The sequence below is a fragment of the Phocoena phocoena genome, chromosome 10 (assembly GCF_963924675.1).
Source record: "Phocoena phocoena chromosome 10, mPhoPho1.1, whole genome shotgun sequence".
NCBI lineage: Eukaryota > Metazoa > Chordata > Mammalia > Artiodactyla > Phocoenidae > Phocoena > Phocoena phocoena.
This window is the reverse complement of record NC_089228.1, coordinates 48,571,370-48,589,139: the sequence shown is the minus strand read 5'-3', so window position 1 is coordinate 48,589,139 and position 17,770 is coordinate 48,571,370. Positions and strand designations below refer to the sequence as shown.

General features: G+C 46.1%; 1 protein-coding gene across 1 annotated transcript in view; it reads left to right on the top strand.

Moving 5' to 3' along the window:
- Positions 1–17,770, top strand: part of ITGA9 (integrin subunit alpha 9) — a 350,005-nt gene that overhangs the window by 313,799 nt on the left and 18,436 nt on the right. The window contains exons 24-26 of the mRNA XM_065885198.1: positions 1,507–1,632; positions 3,612–3,731; positions 7,395–7,496. Of these exons, the coding sequence (XP_065741270.1) occupies positions 1,507–1,632; positions 3,612–3,731; positions 7,395–7,496 (348 nt within the window). The remainder of the gene's footprint in view (positions 1–1,506; positions 1,633–3,611; positions 3,732–7,394; positions 7,497–17,770) is intronic.

Sequence of the window (17,770 nt, the reverse complement as noted above, 5' to 3'; positions counted from 1 at the left end):
GTACCAGATTACTTACTGTTTTAAAGAACAGTAAGTCCCTTGAGTTCCCTGGTGGTCCAGTGGTTAGGACTTGGCGCTTTCACTGCCGTGGCCCCGGGTTCAATCCCTGGTCCCCACAAGCTGAGAGGCGCAGCCAAAAACAAACAAAATGCAGTGCATTTTAAAGAACAGTAAGTCCCCAAACTATGAGAGACTTTTAAAGGCAACACTCTATTTTCTAAGAGTTAATTTGAGGAAATAAACCTTCATCTTATTTATCTTCAAGCATATATAGTAAATCCTGGCATATGTGTTCAGACCAAAGATAAAATAGAGATTAAATTTGGAGGTCTTGTTTTAAAGTTCATTGTTCAAAGATTAGCATTGTTAGCATTGTTAGCTTAAGTTAGAAGTTTCCATGTAAAAACTTTACTTGCTCCCTACCATGAATGAGAAGCTGAAACATTCTTGAATCAGTGTAAACACACTATATTTTACTCAAAGGCATTAAAGATAGGAGAGTGTCGTTTAAGTAGATGATTCTGGTTAGAAATCAGATTGTAAACACAATCCTAAATTATGAATTACTAACGAATTTTGCAACTTGACCTTAAGTCATGTCAAAGCTTCAACTACACACAGTGTGATATGATGATATATAAAGAAGGCTTTGTTTTTTTCAACATTTCCCCAGTTTAGGCATCAAAAATAGTATTGTTCTTAAAGAAACCAACATGGAAGACTATGTACTGTTGTTTTGATCTTTTTTTAATGTTGCTGTTGCTCAGCATTGTTTTTCCACTGGACTTTCCAAAGCTGTCAGAAGCAAAATCAGGTAACTCAGCAAGGGTTCCCAGGGCATATAAGCTCCTGTACGGCTCAATGCAGTGGATGCCACATTTTTTTTTTTTTTTTGGTAGCAGAATCCTGGTTTTAAATGACATTATGTGTGGTTGATGCTCTGGTTGGAACAGAGATGGGAACCCAGAGCAGTCCTGCTTGGTGCCCCTTCTCCTCTCTAGGGAATCCACTGAGGGGTTCCACAGCACCTAGAGGTTCCGTGGAACACAGTTTGAAAACCTCTGACAGTGGGCCATGCCTAAAGGCTGGAACTCAGAAGATCTCGGTTTAAAACCTGAGTTCTGGTCTGTGTGATTGTTAGCAAGTAATTTAACCTGAGCCTCATTTTCTTTCTCCAGACTAAGAACATGAATGCTCATTTCAGAGAGTTGCTGTAAGGATGTTTTTAAAGTTTATTTTGTCCGCTCTTCCTTGGTCACAACTCACTTGCATGTTGTGTGCCATCTCAATTATTTAACAACTTAGCATCCACGTTTTTTATTATTTGGCCTTGTTGATGCTACTACTTCTGCCTTTCAGCTTTTCAGCCATTATTGTCCCCTGGAGAATGGACCGGGGGAACGGTTGACTTTGGGCTCTACCGCAACCTCCTCTACAATAAGGGATTCCAGGCTCATGATCCTTTCTTGGGATGGACCACTCTGACAGGTTTCTTTTCATTTTCAGGTGGGCCAGGAGAAGGGAAACTGTTCTTTCCAGAAAAACCCAACCCCCTGTATCATCCCTCAAGAACCAGAAAATATCTTCCATACAATATTTGCTTTTTTCACAAAGTCGGGAAGAAAAGTCTTGGTAAGAATTTGCTTACTGCTTGGGTTAACATGGGTGGTCCTCATTAGGAAGGCAAGTCTGAGATGAGAAGCCAGTCTTCTATTTGGCATTTATTATTTCCCAAATCTGGTTTTAATCAATTGGCTTAGGAAGTCACAAGGACTGTAGTCAACTCCTGTTTTTCGGCCTGAGGTTTCTATCAAAGTGTTAAATTTACATTTCTAATTCCATTGGCTGGCAAAGGGAAAACCTTTGCAACCCACCAAGCACAAAGTTAAACATTTCTCCCACTAGTATGAGTCTAATAAAGAGTGATGGTTCTCATACAACCACTTTGTATACCACTATTGGGCAGTATATACTAAAACTAAACATATCTGTACCCTATGACCCAGCAGTTCCACTCCCAGGTATATCCCCAAGAGAAATGGGTACTTGTATCCCCCCAAAGACATGGACAAGAATGTTCACAGCAATCTTATAATAGCCAGAAACTGGGAACAATCCAAATGTCCATCACCAGGAGAATGTATAAACAATTGCAGTGTACCCATACACTGGTGTATTATGAGCAATAAAAACTGCTACACCAACAACATAAGTAAATCTCACAGATATAATATTAAGTGAAAGGAGCCAGAGACAAAAGGACACATGTTGTAATATTTGACTTACATGAAGTTCAGAAATAGCAAAGCTATCCATGACAATGGAGGTCAGGGTAGCAGTTAATTTTGGAGGAATATTGACAGTCATGGGCATGAGGGAACCTGCTTAGGTGCAAGAAATGTTCTATATCTTGATCTGTTATAAACGTATGTAAAAATATATCAAGATGGATCCTTAAGATCTATTCTCTTTAGTGTATGTAGGTTATACCTCAACTTTTTTAAAAGTGAAGGTATTAAAGATGGAATCAGATGCTTTTCCACAACCTCCTGTCTCCATGTCTTTCGTTACATCTCTTCAGCTCCTTATTTCGGCTATGGCACGTCTCACTGACATTTCCTTCCTCAATTTTTTTTCCAGTGGAAGTAGTAGGACTATTTGCCATTTGGAAGGTTGGAATATTTTTACTTACATAATGCTGACGATCAGCTTTTTTTTTTTGCGGTACGCGGGCCTCTCACTGCTGTGGCCTCTCCCGTTGCAGAGCACGGGCTCTGGACGCGCAGGCTCAGCGGCCATGGCTCACGGGCCTAGCCGCTCTGCGGCATGTGGGATCTTCCCGCACCAGGGCACGAACCCGTGTCCCCTGCATCAGCAGGCGGACTCTCAACCACTGCGCCCCCAGGGAAGCCCGATCAGCTATTTTTTTTGAAGCTCTTAGAATTGTTAGATATACTGATATCTAGTTGTTTGACGGATGCAACTCTGTATCTAGCTGAAATTTTTACCCCACATGTGAAACATCGTGAAGGTATGTTTGCACATTGTGGATCCTACAATACAAAAGAATTCCTCCTTTGTAACTTAAATTTGGAATTTAGGTTTCTAGCTGTAATTCGTGTGTTTTCTTGGTTAAACGTGTGTTTCTTTACTCCTGTGGTTTCTTGAGTCATGTGACTTTGTAGTCCTTTAATTTGCCCAACCTAAAAACTGGGCATGAAAGTGTATTTGTCACTTCATAGGCAGAAATCACATGATCTAGGACATGCACCTTCTGTTCAAAACTCATAAGAGGAATGCTCCCAAAATATGTAAATGTGTTTCTTTAAAAACAACACCAAAAAAACCCTTCTTTCTCCTTGCAAATCCAGTTCTTTGGTAGGGTGCACCAGTGAGCTTAGACTTGAAGGCATGTTCTGGTGCCTGCCAGGAAGGAAGTCCCTTGATTGCCCTCTGGTGGCAAGAAGGAATGATTGCATCTTCCTATGGATTTCCTCTACCTGGAATGGCCTTGGTCCGCAGAATAGAAGCTCATAGAGCCCTCTGTGCTATAAATGCTGTGCTCTTGTCTTTGTTCTTAATACGGTTTGATCATTCTCTGTTCTTCTCAGGACTGCGAAAAGCCAGGAATTTCTTGCCTAACAATGCACTGTAATCTTAGTGCGCTGGCTAAAGAAGAAAGTCGTACTATAGACATTTACATGCTGCTGAACACAGAAATACTGAAGAAGGTAAGCCCTGGGAAGCTGCACTATTGGGGTTCATTTAAAAGCATTTGAATTGGTTTCCTCAGAACAAACTCTGCCTGCCCCCTTTAAAAAACTGCCCTGGATAGCACCATTGGTGATTCTGCTGCAGATGATGCCAGGGAAACATACCAGACCCTTGTTATTCAGAGTCTGCTTGGAGGACCAGCAGTATCAGCATCACCTGGGAGCTCCTTAGAACTGCAGAATCTTGGACTCTACCCAGCCTTTGGGAATCAGCATCTCTGTTTTAACAAGCTCCCTAGGTGTTTTGTTTGCACAGTTGAGTTTCTCAGACTTTAGCTTGCTTCAGAATCACCTGGAAACCTTGTTAAACCACAGATTCCTCAGAGGGGAGTCTGAGGGTCTGCATTTCTGAGGAGCTTCCAGGTGATGCCAATAATGCTGTTCTGGGGACCATGTTTTAGATCAGGGGTTTTCCTTAAAGGGCCAGTAGTAAATATTTTAGGCTTTATGGGCTATACAGTGTCTTGCCACTGCTCAACTCTGCCATTGTATTGTGAAAGCAGCCATAGACCATACTCAACTGAATGGGTGTGGCTGTGTTCTAATAAAACTTTATTTACAAAACCCAGCAAAGGGCCGGATTTGACCCATGAGTCATAGTTTGCCAACCCCTTGTTTAGATGGCACCTTGTTTTTCAGAATTCCAACTTTTGAATCTCAGATAACTTTTGTTTTTTTAGGGCTTTTTTTTTTTTTACTTTTATTGGAGTATAGTTGATTTACAATGTTGTGCTAGCTTCAGGTGCACAGCAAAGTGAACCAGCTATACATACACATATATCCACTCCTTTTTAGATTCCATTCCCACATAGACCATTACAGAGCACTGAGCAGCGAATCTCAGATCACTTTGCTATTATAAGTTTATAAAAGTGGCTCATAAAAAATACCTCAGTCCATGAATTGGTGGCCCTTAAGAAAATCATACACATTCACTATGATTTATTTTAACATAAACGCTGCTGAGTATGAAAGGCTACATCCAACAAGATGCTTCTAAAATAATCACATGTGAAGCTAAAACAAAATAGGCATGTTAGCCACAGAGATTCTCTTTATTTTCCTTTGGAAAAACTAAATGTGTTAGTCTGTATAAAACTGTCAGTGTATAAATGAAGATCCTTAGAAAAGTCATTCCAGTGTTATTTTTTAAATTAGGCATGGCAGTAACATGTTGGCCTGATAAGTCACAGGCACAGGGGGATACAGGATGTTTTACCCACTCTCCGACTCCGGCTGGTGGAGAGCTGTGAACAGTTCTGCTTTCCCTGGATTCTTTAGAGGGAAACTGGTTTGGGGCAAGTTGGGTGCACACAGCACTGCTTCCCTGTTGTACCTCTCCCTTTAAAAAGGATAGTGTTGGGAGAGGACCAGGCATGAACTAGAGCACCCCTGGTCACCCTATGATTCCAGAATGTCATATCACAGGAAGTGCCTTACTGTCCTGGGTCCCCAGGACAGGTTGAGGGATTATGATTCTGTATGCTTACCCATCCTGTTCACCTTCTTGATAAACGGCCCTGGTGACAGTTTATTCCCTATGCCACACTTGCCACTGTTGACAGAACCCTGATACGGCACTGATGGCAGGAAGCCACTCTGATTTCTCTTTCAGCCTCAACCCAGTTGGCTGCTGCTTGCACTTATAAATTAGTCATTAGTACAAATTTACCCGCAAAGCCTCAAGCCTTCCTTGTCCCCAGCTCTGGCCTGGTCTTGTGCAGCTTTCTCTTTCTCTCTCAGTGATCAATGGTGACCCTTTGCCAAGGAACATGTCCCAGTGACTGCTGTCCCCGTGGGCCATCCAGCCTAGTCTGCATCCCAAGACAGCAGGAAGCCATGGGGTGTTGTATGTGGATGTTGGAGAACCGATCTCCCTACTGGTTCCCTTTCAGCAGAAACCAGCAGAAATCCCAGGTGTAGAGGAAAGCCTCTGTCGGGCCCCCGAGGCCAGCCACGCCTCCCTAAGGATGTGGAGCAGAACCAGCCTTGTGGTTCCCTGGGCCACCACTTCTGTTAGTTTTCCTTTGACCTGAAGGTCTGGCCACAGACCAGGGAATTTGAGGTTTTATTGTTTTGACCTTAACAAGTTTTCATTTGAAATGTAGGATCTGATTTTTTTTTAATCATCAGAGGATTCCAGTTTCTTCCAAAGTATTTGTTTTTTACAACCACAAGCACCTGTTCTATGCCAGGCTCCTCATCTGCTCGGCCTTTAACTTTGACAGTTATCACCGTCATCATCATCGTTATTATTATTGTCATTAGCAATGTCCGAGATGATGATGATGATGATGATGATGATGATCTAAGATTGAAAAGACAGTATATCCTGACCCATGAAACCACAAATCTACAGAACTGTTAAACTGGTAAAAGATTGCTGCATACAAAATTATTTACTGCTTAATATGAACTCACTGAAGCAGTTTTTTTTGAGTGACAAGTTTGCCAGCCCCTGTCTTCTTCCAGACTCTTCCATCACTGCCTTGGAGCCATTCTCTCATTATCTGGATTGGTGGCTTTGAGCCCACACCAAGGCTTCTGCCTGCAATGGCTGATAGGCTCTTCCTGAGTCTTTCCTGGGCCACCCTCCCTCCCCCCATCCCCTTTCTCATCGGGCCATCACCTAATTACAGTAAGTTCCCTACATACAAACCTTCCTCAAGTTGTGAACTTTCAAAGACGTAAACGTGCGTTCCATCAGCATCAGGCGTGAGTGAAATTGCAGCTTGCCCTCCGTCTCCTATTGCTGACTATCCTTCAGCTCTACCATCTCCCACCTCCTCTCCCTCCTCCAGTCAGTAACTCTTCCTGCCTGTTCACTCGACGCCAGCCCCTGTGTGCCAGCTGTTGTACTGTACTACTGTACTTTCCAAGGTACTGGACTGTAAGATTAAAATGTTTTCTTTATTTTCTGTGTTTGTTTTTCATGTAATATTTTTGTGAAAAGTATTATAAACCTATTACAGTACTGTACTATTTATATAGCCGATTGTGTTAGGTGGGTACCTAGGCTAACTTTGTTAGACTTACGAACGCACTCTCGGTACGGAACTCGTTCACACGTGGGGGGACTTACTGTATAAGCTAGATGCTTCCCCCCTCTCATCTCTCCATCAGGTACCCTCTTCAAAGCTTAAATGGCTTTGACCCCCCGAACCAGCTTCATTTAAGAGCAAAGAAAGAGTTAAAAGGAACTCATGTGGAGAGTTTGAGGGTTGTGGTCAAGGCAGGAAGATGCTTGAGAAATGTAAATCAGATACCTTCTATGGAACGCCAGTCCTCGATTTGTTGTACACAATTAACAGCTTTATTTATTCTCTGCTCTTTGGGAATATGTCAATACCAAGATCCAAATATCTGGCTCCTGCCACTTGGAAACCGCAGCACACAAGCCTGCATGTGTTGATGACTCAGCAAAACTCCAGAGCTTTTCAGCGTCCACTATGATATGAAAGAATCCTCAAGAGAGAGACTGGAAATCTCTTGTCTCATTCAGTGATAGAAATTTTTGTCTGGTTCACATGGAATCTTTGAATTTCAGTTCTGCCTGGGACCTTGGGGCCCAGCCATTGTGATTGAAAAGTCTTACAGTGAGTTGTGTTGTTTCTTCCTCAGGACAGTTCATCCGTCATCCAGTTCATGACCCGTGCCAAGGTGAAGGTGGACCCTGCCCTGAGGGTGGTGGAGGTAGCCAGTGGGAACTCAGAGGAGATGACGGTGAGTTGGTCACCCCACACACACACAGCCCTCCTCCAAGGGTGAGGGAATCTGGGTGACTTGGGAGACTTGGTGTTGGCATTTGAGGGTAAAGGCAGTCTCTAAGCCAAGATGTCAGCTTTGTGGTAGACCCAAGACCTTGCCTGCCTTGGCTTCCAGGCCCCCATGGAGAACTTCTGCGGTCTGCTCTTGTTGTGATAGCCATGTTCTCTGGGATGCTGTTGTTATGTGAAAGCTCCCGGCTATGACCAGCCAAAGGAAAAATCTTCTGGAAGTACCCTTGACAGGGCTTGCATTTCCATTCTGGAGCCAAGACTATTTTTATTTTTCTCAGACCTTTCCCTGAAACCTCATCTGCCTTCCCAGTCACATTGCTCCATGGTTAAACGCTGGGTGTTTCTAAAACAAGTTGTTTGAGTAACCTGAAGGGGTCACATCCTAGTTGCCAAGTCCTAGAAACTCCTCTTTCATTCCCTACCTAACCCCGTATCCTCTATCACAACGGTCCGCAACCTTTCTGGCACCAGGGACTGGTTTTGTGGAAGACAGTTTTTCCATGGGGTGTGGGGGGATGGTTCAGGTGGTAATGCCAGCAGTGGGGAACCGCAGATGAAGCTTTGCTGTCTCTCGCCTGCCACTCACCTCCTGCTGTGCGGCCCAGTTCCTAACAGGCCGGTACTGGTCTGTGGCCCGGGGGTTGGGAACCCCTGTTCTATAAAGTGCAGTCGGTAAGCAGCCTCAAGATGGAATATGTGGCAACCGGGAGCTCGGATGTGGGGTGTGGGAGAAGCTGGAGGGAAAGGGGCACTCTTGGAAATTGGCTGCCTTTTATTATTTTTCAGGGGCAGGAGGCAGGGGGGAGGCTCATTCTCTGACACCCACACTGAGGTCCTAGGCACATGGGGAGACAGCAGCCTCTGAACAGGTTTGGCCAATGAGTTATGCAATGATGCTAGCTTTTTGCATCTCCTTTCCTGGAACTTACTTCTCTCAAGGGAGACTTTACCCTCTCTTGGAAGAGTGAATATTGCTGTGACAAATTTACAAAAGCGAAAAATTCACAAAGATTAATTACTTACAAAGAAAAAATGGTTAACTTATTTTCCAATAACAATGGAGACACCACATATCTAAATGTTAGGATGAGGATCAGAGCAAAGCCCACTCTTATAAGACCCTGGTTAGGAAGGGTTCATATAGAAAATAAATGCCCGGGGACTTCCCTGGTGGTGCAGTGAATAAGAATCTGCCTGCCAATGGGGACACGGGTTCGAGCCCTGGCCCGGGAAGATCCCACATGCCGCGGAGCAACTCAGCCCGTGCACCACAACTACTGAGCCTGCGCTCTAGAGCCTGCGAGCCACAACTACTGAAGCCGATGTGCCTAGAGCCCATGCTCTGTAGCAGGAGCAGCCACCGCAAGGAGAAGCCCGCGCAACGCAACGAAGAGTAGCCCCTGCTCTCTGCAACTAGAGAAAGCCCATGCACAGCAACGGAGATGCAACGCAGCCAAAAATAAATAAAATTAAAACTTTTAAAAAATAAAGAAATGGGGCTTCCCTCGTGGCACAGTGGTTGAGAGTCCGCCTGTCGATGCAGGGGACATGGGTTCGTGCCCCGGTCCAGGAAGATCCCACATGCCACGGAGCGGCTAGGCCGGTGAGCTATGGCCACAGAGCCTGCGCGTCCGGAGCCTGTGCTCCGCAATGGGAGAGGCCACAACAGTGAGAGGCCCGCGTACCGCAAAAAAATAAATAAAATTTAAAGAAATGCCCAGGAGCTCCATGAACTCTCAGTCCTGAGCAAGAAACAAAAGCAACAGCTGGTACAGAATGAATAAGAATCTGTGAGGATGTTAAAGCTGCCCCAGGCCGTGGGTATTGCATGCCTGATGCAGGGAAGGACTGTCAGATGCAGACCTTAACTCCTCTACTCACATCAGGAAATTGTCCACATAGTCATTTTAATAACAGAAACTGAATGGGATGAAATGGAATGGTGCTGGAGTCCTTCACTCCTAGGGTCAGTGTTTATGGAAGATCAAATATTTGGAGATGGCCTTTGCCTTTTCCTCCTTGCCTTTTGGCCATTTAACTGCTAATTCAGACTTACCTGGGGATTGAAGAAGAATGGAGATTCACTGCTCATTGTCACAGCTCTGGTTAAAAAGTTTCATAGGATGAGATACATGCCCAACATGAGAGGTTTGGAATGTTCTGGTAGACCATTGTGTTCCCAATTAAGAGTTAACGGAAGTAATTAACAGGTTTCCTACAGGTGGAATCCCTTGGGTGAATGAAAAAAATATCATGGGTGCATTGCCTTTGATTAGAACACGGAGCTGTGGGATCCAGGAAAACATTGCCTATAACACCCCATCGTTGGATTCTGAGTCATCTGTACGCCCCCAAAATACCACTTCCATTAGTTACTGTTCCATTTTGAGCACTATGGTAATATTATCATTATCAAGAGTTCTTTGGAAGAAGCTCTCATTTTCAACTAGTTTTTTTCCGGTACTCTAAGAAAAATGGGTACCCGTCGGAATCCCACAATGCCCCCACCGCCCTCCTTTCCATAACTTTGCCTTTCAATCCGTGAGCCAAGATGAAGTACTACAATCTGTTCTCAACTTTCCTGGCAGAAAAAAAAATATATTTTCTGAGTAGGAAGGTTTGCCTTTTTAGAACAAACACGTTCCACCCTACACGTTTCTTCTGAATGCCTGGTGCTCTGTTAGTTGTTCATCGGAAGGGAAATTTCCATAGAGGCTAGCCACCAAATTTAAATCAGGCAAAATATCGCAGGATTTTAGATCAGACGCCACATTTGTATGGCCTTGGAATGAACAGGAAGTGTACTTGCTGCTGGTAACGAGCAGGGTGTGGGTGAGAAGAGGAAAACAATCTAGTTTTTAACCACATAAAGTGCACATGGTGATAATTCAACTGACAGGCAAATCAAATAATTTTCTTGGGACTCTTTGTGTCTTTTATTTTTATGCCATGGTACGGGGAGTGCTTTACAGGGCATACGGTTGAATACCTAGAAGAAATATGTACTAGATATTTGAGGCATTTTCCTTGTTTACTAATAATAGATTTGAGGTGCCCTTCCCAGGTGGGGTATTAGCACGTGTCCAAGGCCAACCACACCAGCTTACCTGGCTTTGTACAGACCCAAACCTGAGAACTGTGGATGAGATCTGAGTCACCGCATTCAGTGCTGATTGTGCTGAGAACACGCTGAACTCCCATCCTGTCCAACCCAACCCTTCCGGCCTTTCCGGCAGTGCTGCCAATAGCTGAGGCTAGAAACTCCCCGGGGGCAAACTAAGAATCTCCAGCACACCAGCTCTGCTCCTGAGAGCCACCACCCCAAACTCCCTTCTCAGACTGCGTGAGAAGCTTGTGAGTTACAGAGCAAATCTATTTTCTTGATAGTTTGAAATAGTGGAATACATTATGAACATGGAAATCCACAGATGGATAAGTAAGTCATTGCCATGTGGAGTGGGCACCAGGCTGAGATTCTAGGTACCAGCAGGAGAGACTGACTCCGTCTCATTTTAGCGGAATCAGAATGGATTAGAAGGATATTGGGTAGCTCTCAGAATTGCCAGGAAGGCTGGGGATATGACAAACCTGTGGCGCCAGGACCACAGGCTGGGTCAGGCCCCAGGAAGAGCCTGGCGTGGTACTCTGGACACTGCTTCCCTGGCTTCTCTCAGCCTCTTGCTCTGGAGTCAGGCAGGAACCTCTCACTGGCTGAGGTTAGACCCCTGTCCGTGGGGTACCAGGCACCCCACAGAGAGCAGGTGGCTGGCATTTTTGGCTATTATAGTAGAGCCTCACCCTCACCCCAAGACTCACCTAGAGGAAGACTCCCCAGCACTGGAAGGATGCTAAAAAGTGACAAATACCCCCTCCCATGTGCTTTTCTAATACCGAAGACAGCATGGGGCCAGCCAACCCCTGGTGCATCTTAGAGCTCCCATCTGAGCCAGTCTTTGTTCAGTCATTTAGACCACTTTGTCAGCTCCATTAATGAGAGAACATGGAAGTCTTTGTCCACAGGTGGTTTAGCAGTGTTTGTGCTTTGGGCTTTATTTTGTTTTAAGAATGAATATGCTGGAATGAGCTACTTCCTTGCTGACATTTGCTGACAGGGCAAATGTCTGGGGCCTTCACCTTCTGCCCCGGGAATCATATGTCCAAAGAGGCGGTCACCTCCCTCCCACAGTCCTCCTTTGCCGTCCCTTACCCTGCAGGTGGGGAGATGCACGGGTCATAACTTTAACAAGTCCCCTGAGATTCTGCTGTGCCCTGCCTGGATTAGAACCACAAAGCCTCTTCCTCTAGTGAACAAAGGGCCTCTGGTGCTCAGGGAGAATAGGTGACTTGCCCTGGATCTCACATCACTGAGCCAAGAATAGTGTCTGGAGCTCTTAACTCCCCAGCCTGGTGCTCCTTTCCCTGCCCTGCAGCCACTCAGTCACACGGAAGGGCACTGGGCCTTGGATGAAAGGGCCCCGACAAGTGCAAGTGTCCACTCTGGAAAGGACTGACTTGTTTTAAAGTCTGTCTGTTAAAACTGCCCAGGTACCCTTGGAGCCCAGCCAGCCCCTTCAGACTGGACCTGGCTCTCCTCACCCCAGTGGGGGCTTTCCCTGCTCAGTCTCAGTCAGACTCCAGAACAAAGCCTCTAACCTGCAGCCACACTTTCACTTCTGAACAAACCTCCCCCTCACGCACGAATCGATCAGGACAGCACGTTCCAGCTTCATTTTCTCTGAAGCCATTCAAGCTCAGTTCCCAGTCTTGGCCCTTCCGGGAAGTCAATACTTCTAGTTTGGCCTTGTCCTCTGTGAACAGGGAGCACTGCATTTCCCCCTTTGGAATTAGAAAAGCCTGGCTTCATATCCCATCTCCTTCACATCCCAGTGGTGTGATCTTGGGTATCAGGTAAGCTCTGTGAGCCTCCGTTTCCTCATCTGTAACATGGGAAACCTGCTTTCTACTTCCTGGAGGTTTCCCCTCTGTTTTGCTCCCTGTCACTGCCCCCCAATCTAGAGGGCATCATCTAAGGTGGTAAATGAGATTACTTCGAAAGGTGCCACCTATAGTTCTTTTGTTGTTTAATGCATCTTGAAGCAAACTTGACAATTTTCTGTTGCCGAGTAGACTGTGACTTGTACTTTACCATTTATGTGAAAAATTACATTATACCCGGCAAGAGAGTTTTCCCCCTTCTTACACTGAGAGGTACGATGAAGAAGAGGGTCATTGGAAAGTCATCACCCCCCCATTCCCTGTCATCGTCAAAAGATGGTAGGCGGTCCTCTCCCCTCACCCACTACCCCCAGTGTGAGAATTAAGCTCTAACCATAAGGAACTGAGAAAAATCCCAGTGTGGTTTGCTGATGGTCACTATTCACAGTTTCATTCAATGAATACTTATTGGGGGCTTGCTACGGGCCAGGCAACATAGAGACACTGTGGGTGCAATGGGGAGCAAAGTAGCCATGGCCCCTGCCCTCCCAGAGCTGACTGAGAGGGTGACAGAGAGTAAACAAGGAAGGAAACAAGGGTTTTATTTCAAATCAAGGTGAGTTCCATGGGAGTAACCTGCTCTAGATTGAGGGGAATCTAAAGGAATGTTTCTCCAAGGAAGCTGAGATCTAGAGAGTGAGGAGGAATTAGCTTGCCAAGCGCAGGGAAGAGTGTCCCAGTGAGGAGGGAGAGCCATATGAAGAGCCAAATAGCTTAGCGTGTTCAAGGCTGAAACACCAGTGTGGCAGCAACCTGGTGAGTGGTGAAGCCATCCATGATGGGAGACACGTGAAGACGTCCATGATGGGAGACACGTGAAGACGTCCATGGTGAGAGACACAGGCAGCGTCATACCATATAACACCAGGGAGCAGTTACAAAGGAAGCCGTTGCAAGCTTCTGTTTTGAGTGGGGAATGGCATGATTCAATATATATTTTTTAACAATCATAGGCTACTGTGTGGACAGTGGATTGTAGGGGGCTGCAAGAAGGTTGTGACCATCACTTGGCTAGAGATGATGGTGGCCGAGGAGATAGAAGTAGACAGGTAGCTTTATATCAGTAGAGGTCTAGCAGTTTGTGCCAGTCACATGTGGGGAGTATCTGTCCTCAAGGGTTGGGAGGAATCAGATCACATCTTGGTGCAAAGCCCCTTGCCTGGTGCCTACGCATGAGCAGTCAGTTAGTAGTGGCTCCCATTGCATGAAGAGATGGCCAAGGATGGGAGGAAGCAAATAAAGAATAGCTTTTCCCTCCCTCAAAGCCTCAAGAGTCATGATCAGTTTACTCTAAACCAATGATTTCCAGCTGTCATCATTATCATTTTTTTAAACAACACAACCCCTTTCTAAATTGAAATGTGCTTTGGTTGAGTCAGAGGTGGGATGCCTGGAACTCCCCCAACTTGTATTTCCATTTTCCCTTGGGGGCCTCTGCATCCCCTCACCAAACCCCTAGGCTCTGTGGAGCCAAGGAAACCACTGCTATCGAAGGTTGTATTTTAGGACAAGGCTGCTGTCCAGCCCCTCAAATTCTTTCACTAGACATGAACTGGACCCCCCGGTAAACATGAACAAGAAAAAAATTATAGCCTCAAGGAGTGAACACTGCATTTGCACACGTGTGCAGACACACGTGCTCAAGCACACACACACACACACGCACGCACAGTAGTGTGGTTTTGTGCTGGGAAAGCCTGAGCTGAAGAGGTTAGGAGAGGCTGGCTGCATGGACAGAGTGACCCCTGAACGAGTATTGAAAACATTTTCTAAGTGGACAGGGGAAGGTTGGGTTCCAGATGGAGTCAGATGGTGTCTTAAAATAGATTCTCAAGAAGCAGACCCTCAGATGAGGATGTGGGTGCAAAGATTTTAGTAAGGAAATGCTCCCAGAGAAGACGGGAAAAGAAGTGAGGAGACAGGATAGAGAAAGAACAAGCGGACCAAGGATGAGATTCCAGGGGCCCCAGCCTTAGCGGAGCCCTGGAGCACAAATACCACCTCAGAGTTCATCCTGCCTTGAAGCGAGGGAGCTGGGCTTTCTCACTCCTGTACGTGTCAGTCACTGGCCAGGGGCTGCCCAGGATGTAATGAGCCCCAGGGTCCTCCTCTCCCCACATGCCCTTGGGGCAGGTGGCCTCTGACGTGCCGTCCACTTAGAAGTGAACGCATGTAAAGCTGGGGTTGGACATAGGGAACTGATCGAGGGACCCGAGGGATGTGGGCGGACGACCAGTGGTATAGGGTACAGATGGCAGTGGTCTCCACGCAGACACTGGGGGCTTGGCTTGATGTGCCCTTCTGCGTCCCATTGCTTAACGACTTTATTGTTTTCATTCATATATGCTCAGTTCTTGTGATGTGCTGGGCATTTGATGTGATTATCACCTGTCACTCTCACATCACCCCTGTGAATGAGATATTATTACTCCCATTTTCTGATGAGGAAACTTGAGACCCCCAGGTGAAGGGACCTACCAGCCTGAGATGCCACAGCTTGTCAGTGGAAGGGCCGGGTCTGGTGCAGGGCTGCCTGTTTGCAAGCCCGAGTCTCCCTTCATCCTCCGCTCCTTGGGCCCCTGCTGTCCAGTTGCCCCGCCCTCGCACAGCAGGAGCACCACTCTGGCAGATGGTAGGAATGCAGCCATGGGTGGTGACAGCTGGCCCTTCGTCTTTGGAGCGACCCTTGGCTCCAGTGACCTCAGAAGCACATCATGCTCTGACTTAGTGGTCTGTTGATTCTGGAACTCTTTCCTGTTGTGGCCTGGTTCCTAACCAGATGCACCAGCTACTCATCAAGAGAATTAGCACTCATCCAGGGCCCTCCGTAGCCTGCGGTAAAGGAGCTGCGTTCCCCTCCTCCCTTTAAAGAGCAGTCATGAGGTTTCTCAGGAGTAATAGATATAAAACCTCTTAGCACCATGTTTGGCACACGGTAAGTTCTCAACAAATGTGACCCGTTCTTAACAATAAAGGAATTAGCACTGGCTCAGCTCATTCCTCTGCAAATTCTGACAGACCAAGGAATTCCTGAAACCCAGCACCTAGCAGGCAGGGGCAAGTTTGACATCTTTGTTTATCACAGCACAGACTTACAATGTCCGTCTTGCCAAATGCAATTTATTTTCTGTTCATTGATGTCATCTCCATAAGTCTTCGGTCTCCCCGGAGCAGGGATGCTTTCTGAAGGCTCTGTTCTGAGAGTGATTTAAGACATGGTTCTGCTGAGAACATTTCCTCCAGCTCCCACAACCCTTTATCCCTGCCCCCTTCCCCACTGGCTGCTAGATGTAATTAGAAGCAGATGAAAATGGCATTTCATTGTCCCAGATGTTCTTCTTTTCCCACTTCTTATTTTATATAAATTCCTTCCGTCTGTGAGACCTGTGTGTGATGTCAGTTGTGGAAAGCATCTTGCCCTTGTAATTGACCTTCAGGCAGTGGGGCCTGGGGTTGAACCTCCATTCGAGTGCTGCTGCTGCTGAGCTGTCCCCTCAGCCGTGGAAGCCCTCCATCCAGCCAGGCCTGGGCCAGCTGTACCCCGTTGTGGTCATGTTCTCAGGCCTTTTGGAGACCTGAGCATTTCCAGCTATGACATTGGGCATATTTACAGTGGTCAGAACATAAAAGTTTCCAGAAACATACAAGTGAATCAAGTGCTGTGGTTCAGGCTTACCAGCTGCCTCAGACTGGAACTTGGCTCCTGGTGGTTCCCTGATGCCAGCTTGCCAGCCTCAGGTGCGTTCAGGTTTACAGTAGCAGGCAGAATGCCCAGCGTGTGGGCCTGCCATCGCCCCTGCCGGATGTCTGTCCTCCTCGAGGACTCTATTGAGGCAAATCCTCGTGCTCCTCAATTCTCTTATGTTTTATTAGTTAACATCCGACACACGAGCCCTCCAGCTTCAGTCTGCTGCTGTGTGATCATTTATCCCTTCGTTGATCAGAACTTCTGCCGCCCCATCTCTCAGCCTCCTACCACCCTCTGAAACGTGCAGACTCCCCCTCAGCCTCAGTCTTTTTTCTCCTTTCATACTGGGAATGTGGATCTCTGCTGGGGAAACCACTTCCCCTGCAGCCCTCTTAACGGACCTGTTCCTTGAACCCCCATGTAAAGTTCTCCCTTCTAATCTAGATGTGTTCTGCAGCCAGAGTGCTCTTTGCAAAATGCAAACCATGTCACTCCCTAGTTAGAACCTTCCATTGACCTCCCATGCCTCTTAAGATAAAGCGTATAATTCTTTCTTTTTTTAGGTTTAATTCCACAGTTTTGTTTTTGTTTTTGTTTTTGTTTTTTGCGGTACGCGGGCCTCTCACTGCTGTGGCCTCTCCCATTGTGGAGCACAGGCTCCAGACGCACAGGCCCAGCGGCCATGGCTCATGGGCCGAGCCGCTCCGTGGCATGTGGGATCTTCCCGGACCGGGGCACAAACCTGTGTCCCCTGCATCCGCAGGCAGACTCTCAACCACTGTGCCACCAGGGAAGCCCCCACAGTATTTTTAATGGCATAATTAAAGCATCCCTTATTCCTCCTATGCTTATCAACAATTTTCTCAGGTAATTTTATGAATGAATCTGATGATTCTCAAGGATTATTTATAAGTAATTTTCAAAGCCATGCCTCAGGAAGACAAAAGAGGTTCTACATTGCTTTTTGGAGCGAATTCCTCTCTACCTGAATGGAGAAGGAGAGTCAGAAGCTTGAATTTCAGTGTTTTATGAAAAGAAAGTAACCTATTAAACTAAATTATTTAGGAATTAGACATTAAGATCAAAATAACTACAGGTTTGATTTGATTTAGTGCAGCCATCAAAAGGCTAGATGGGGCCAGTTTTCAGATGGAAGCCACAAGCTTCTTTGATATAAAGGATATAATTCTTAACACAGCCTCCAGGCCTTCCCATCTCTCCAGCTTCATCTTGAACATTTTCCGGTGACTTCTTGTTCATTCCGTTTGCTCCATGCTCACTGTCTGTTGGCAGTACTTCACCTCTGTCAGGCTCTCTTCTGTCTGTCACAGGGGGTTTGCACGTGCTATTCCTTTTTGGAATGTTGTTCCTTTCCCTCTTTGACTAGTTAACTTCTGCTTACCCTTTAACTCTAGCTCAGGCAGTCCCTCAGAAAACTCTTTCTGACTGCCATGCTTATCTTAGAGTTTTTTAACCATGAACCTCTCCTTTGGGGCACTTTCTAAAGTTATAATTTTGCATTTATGTGTCTAACT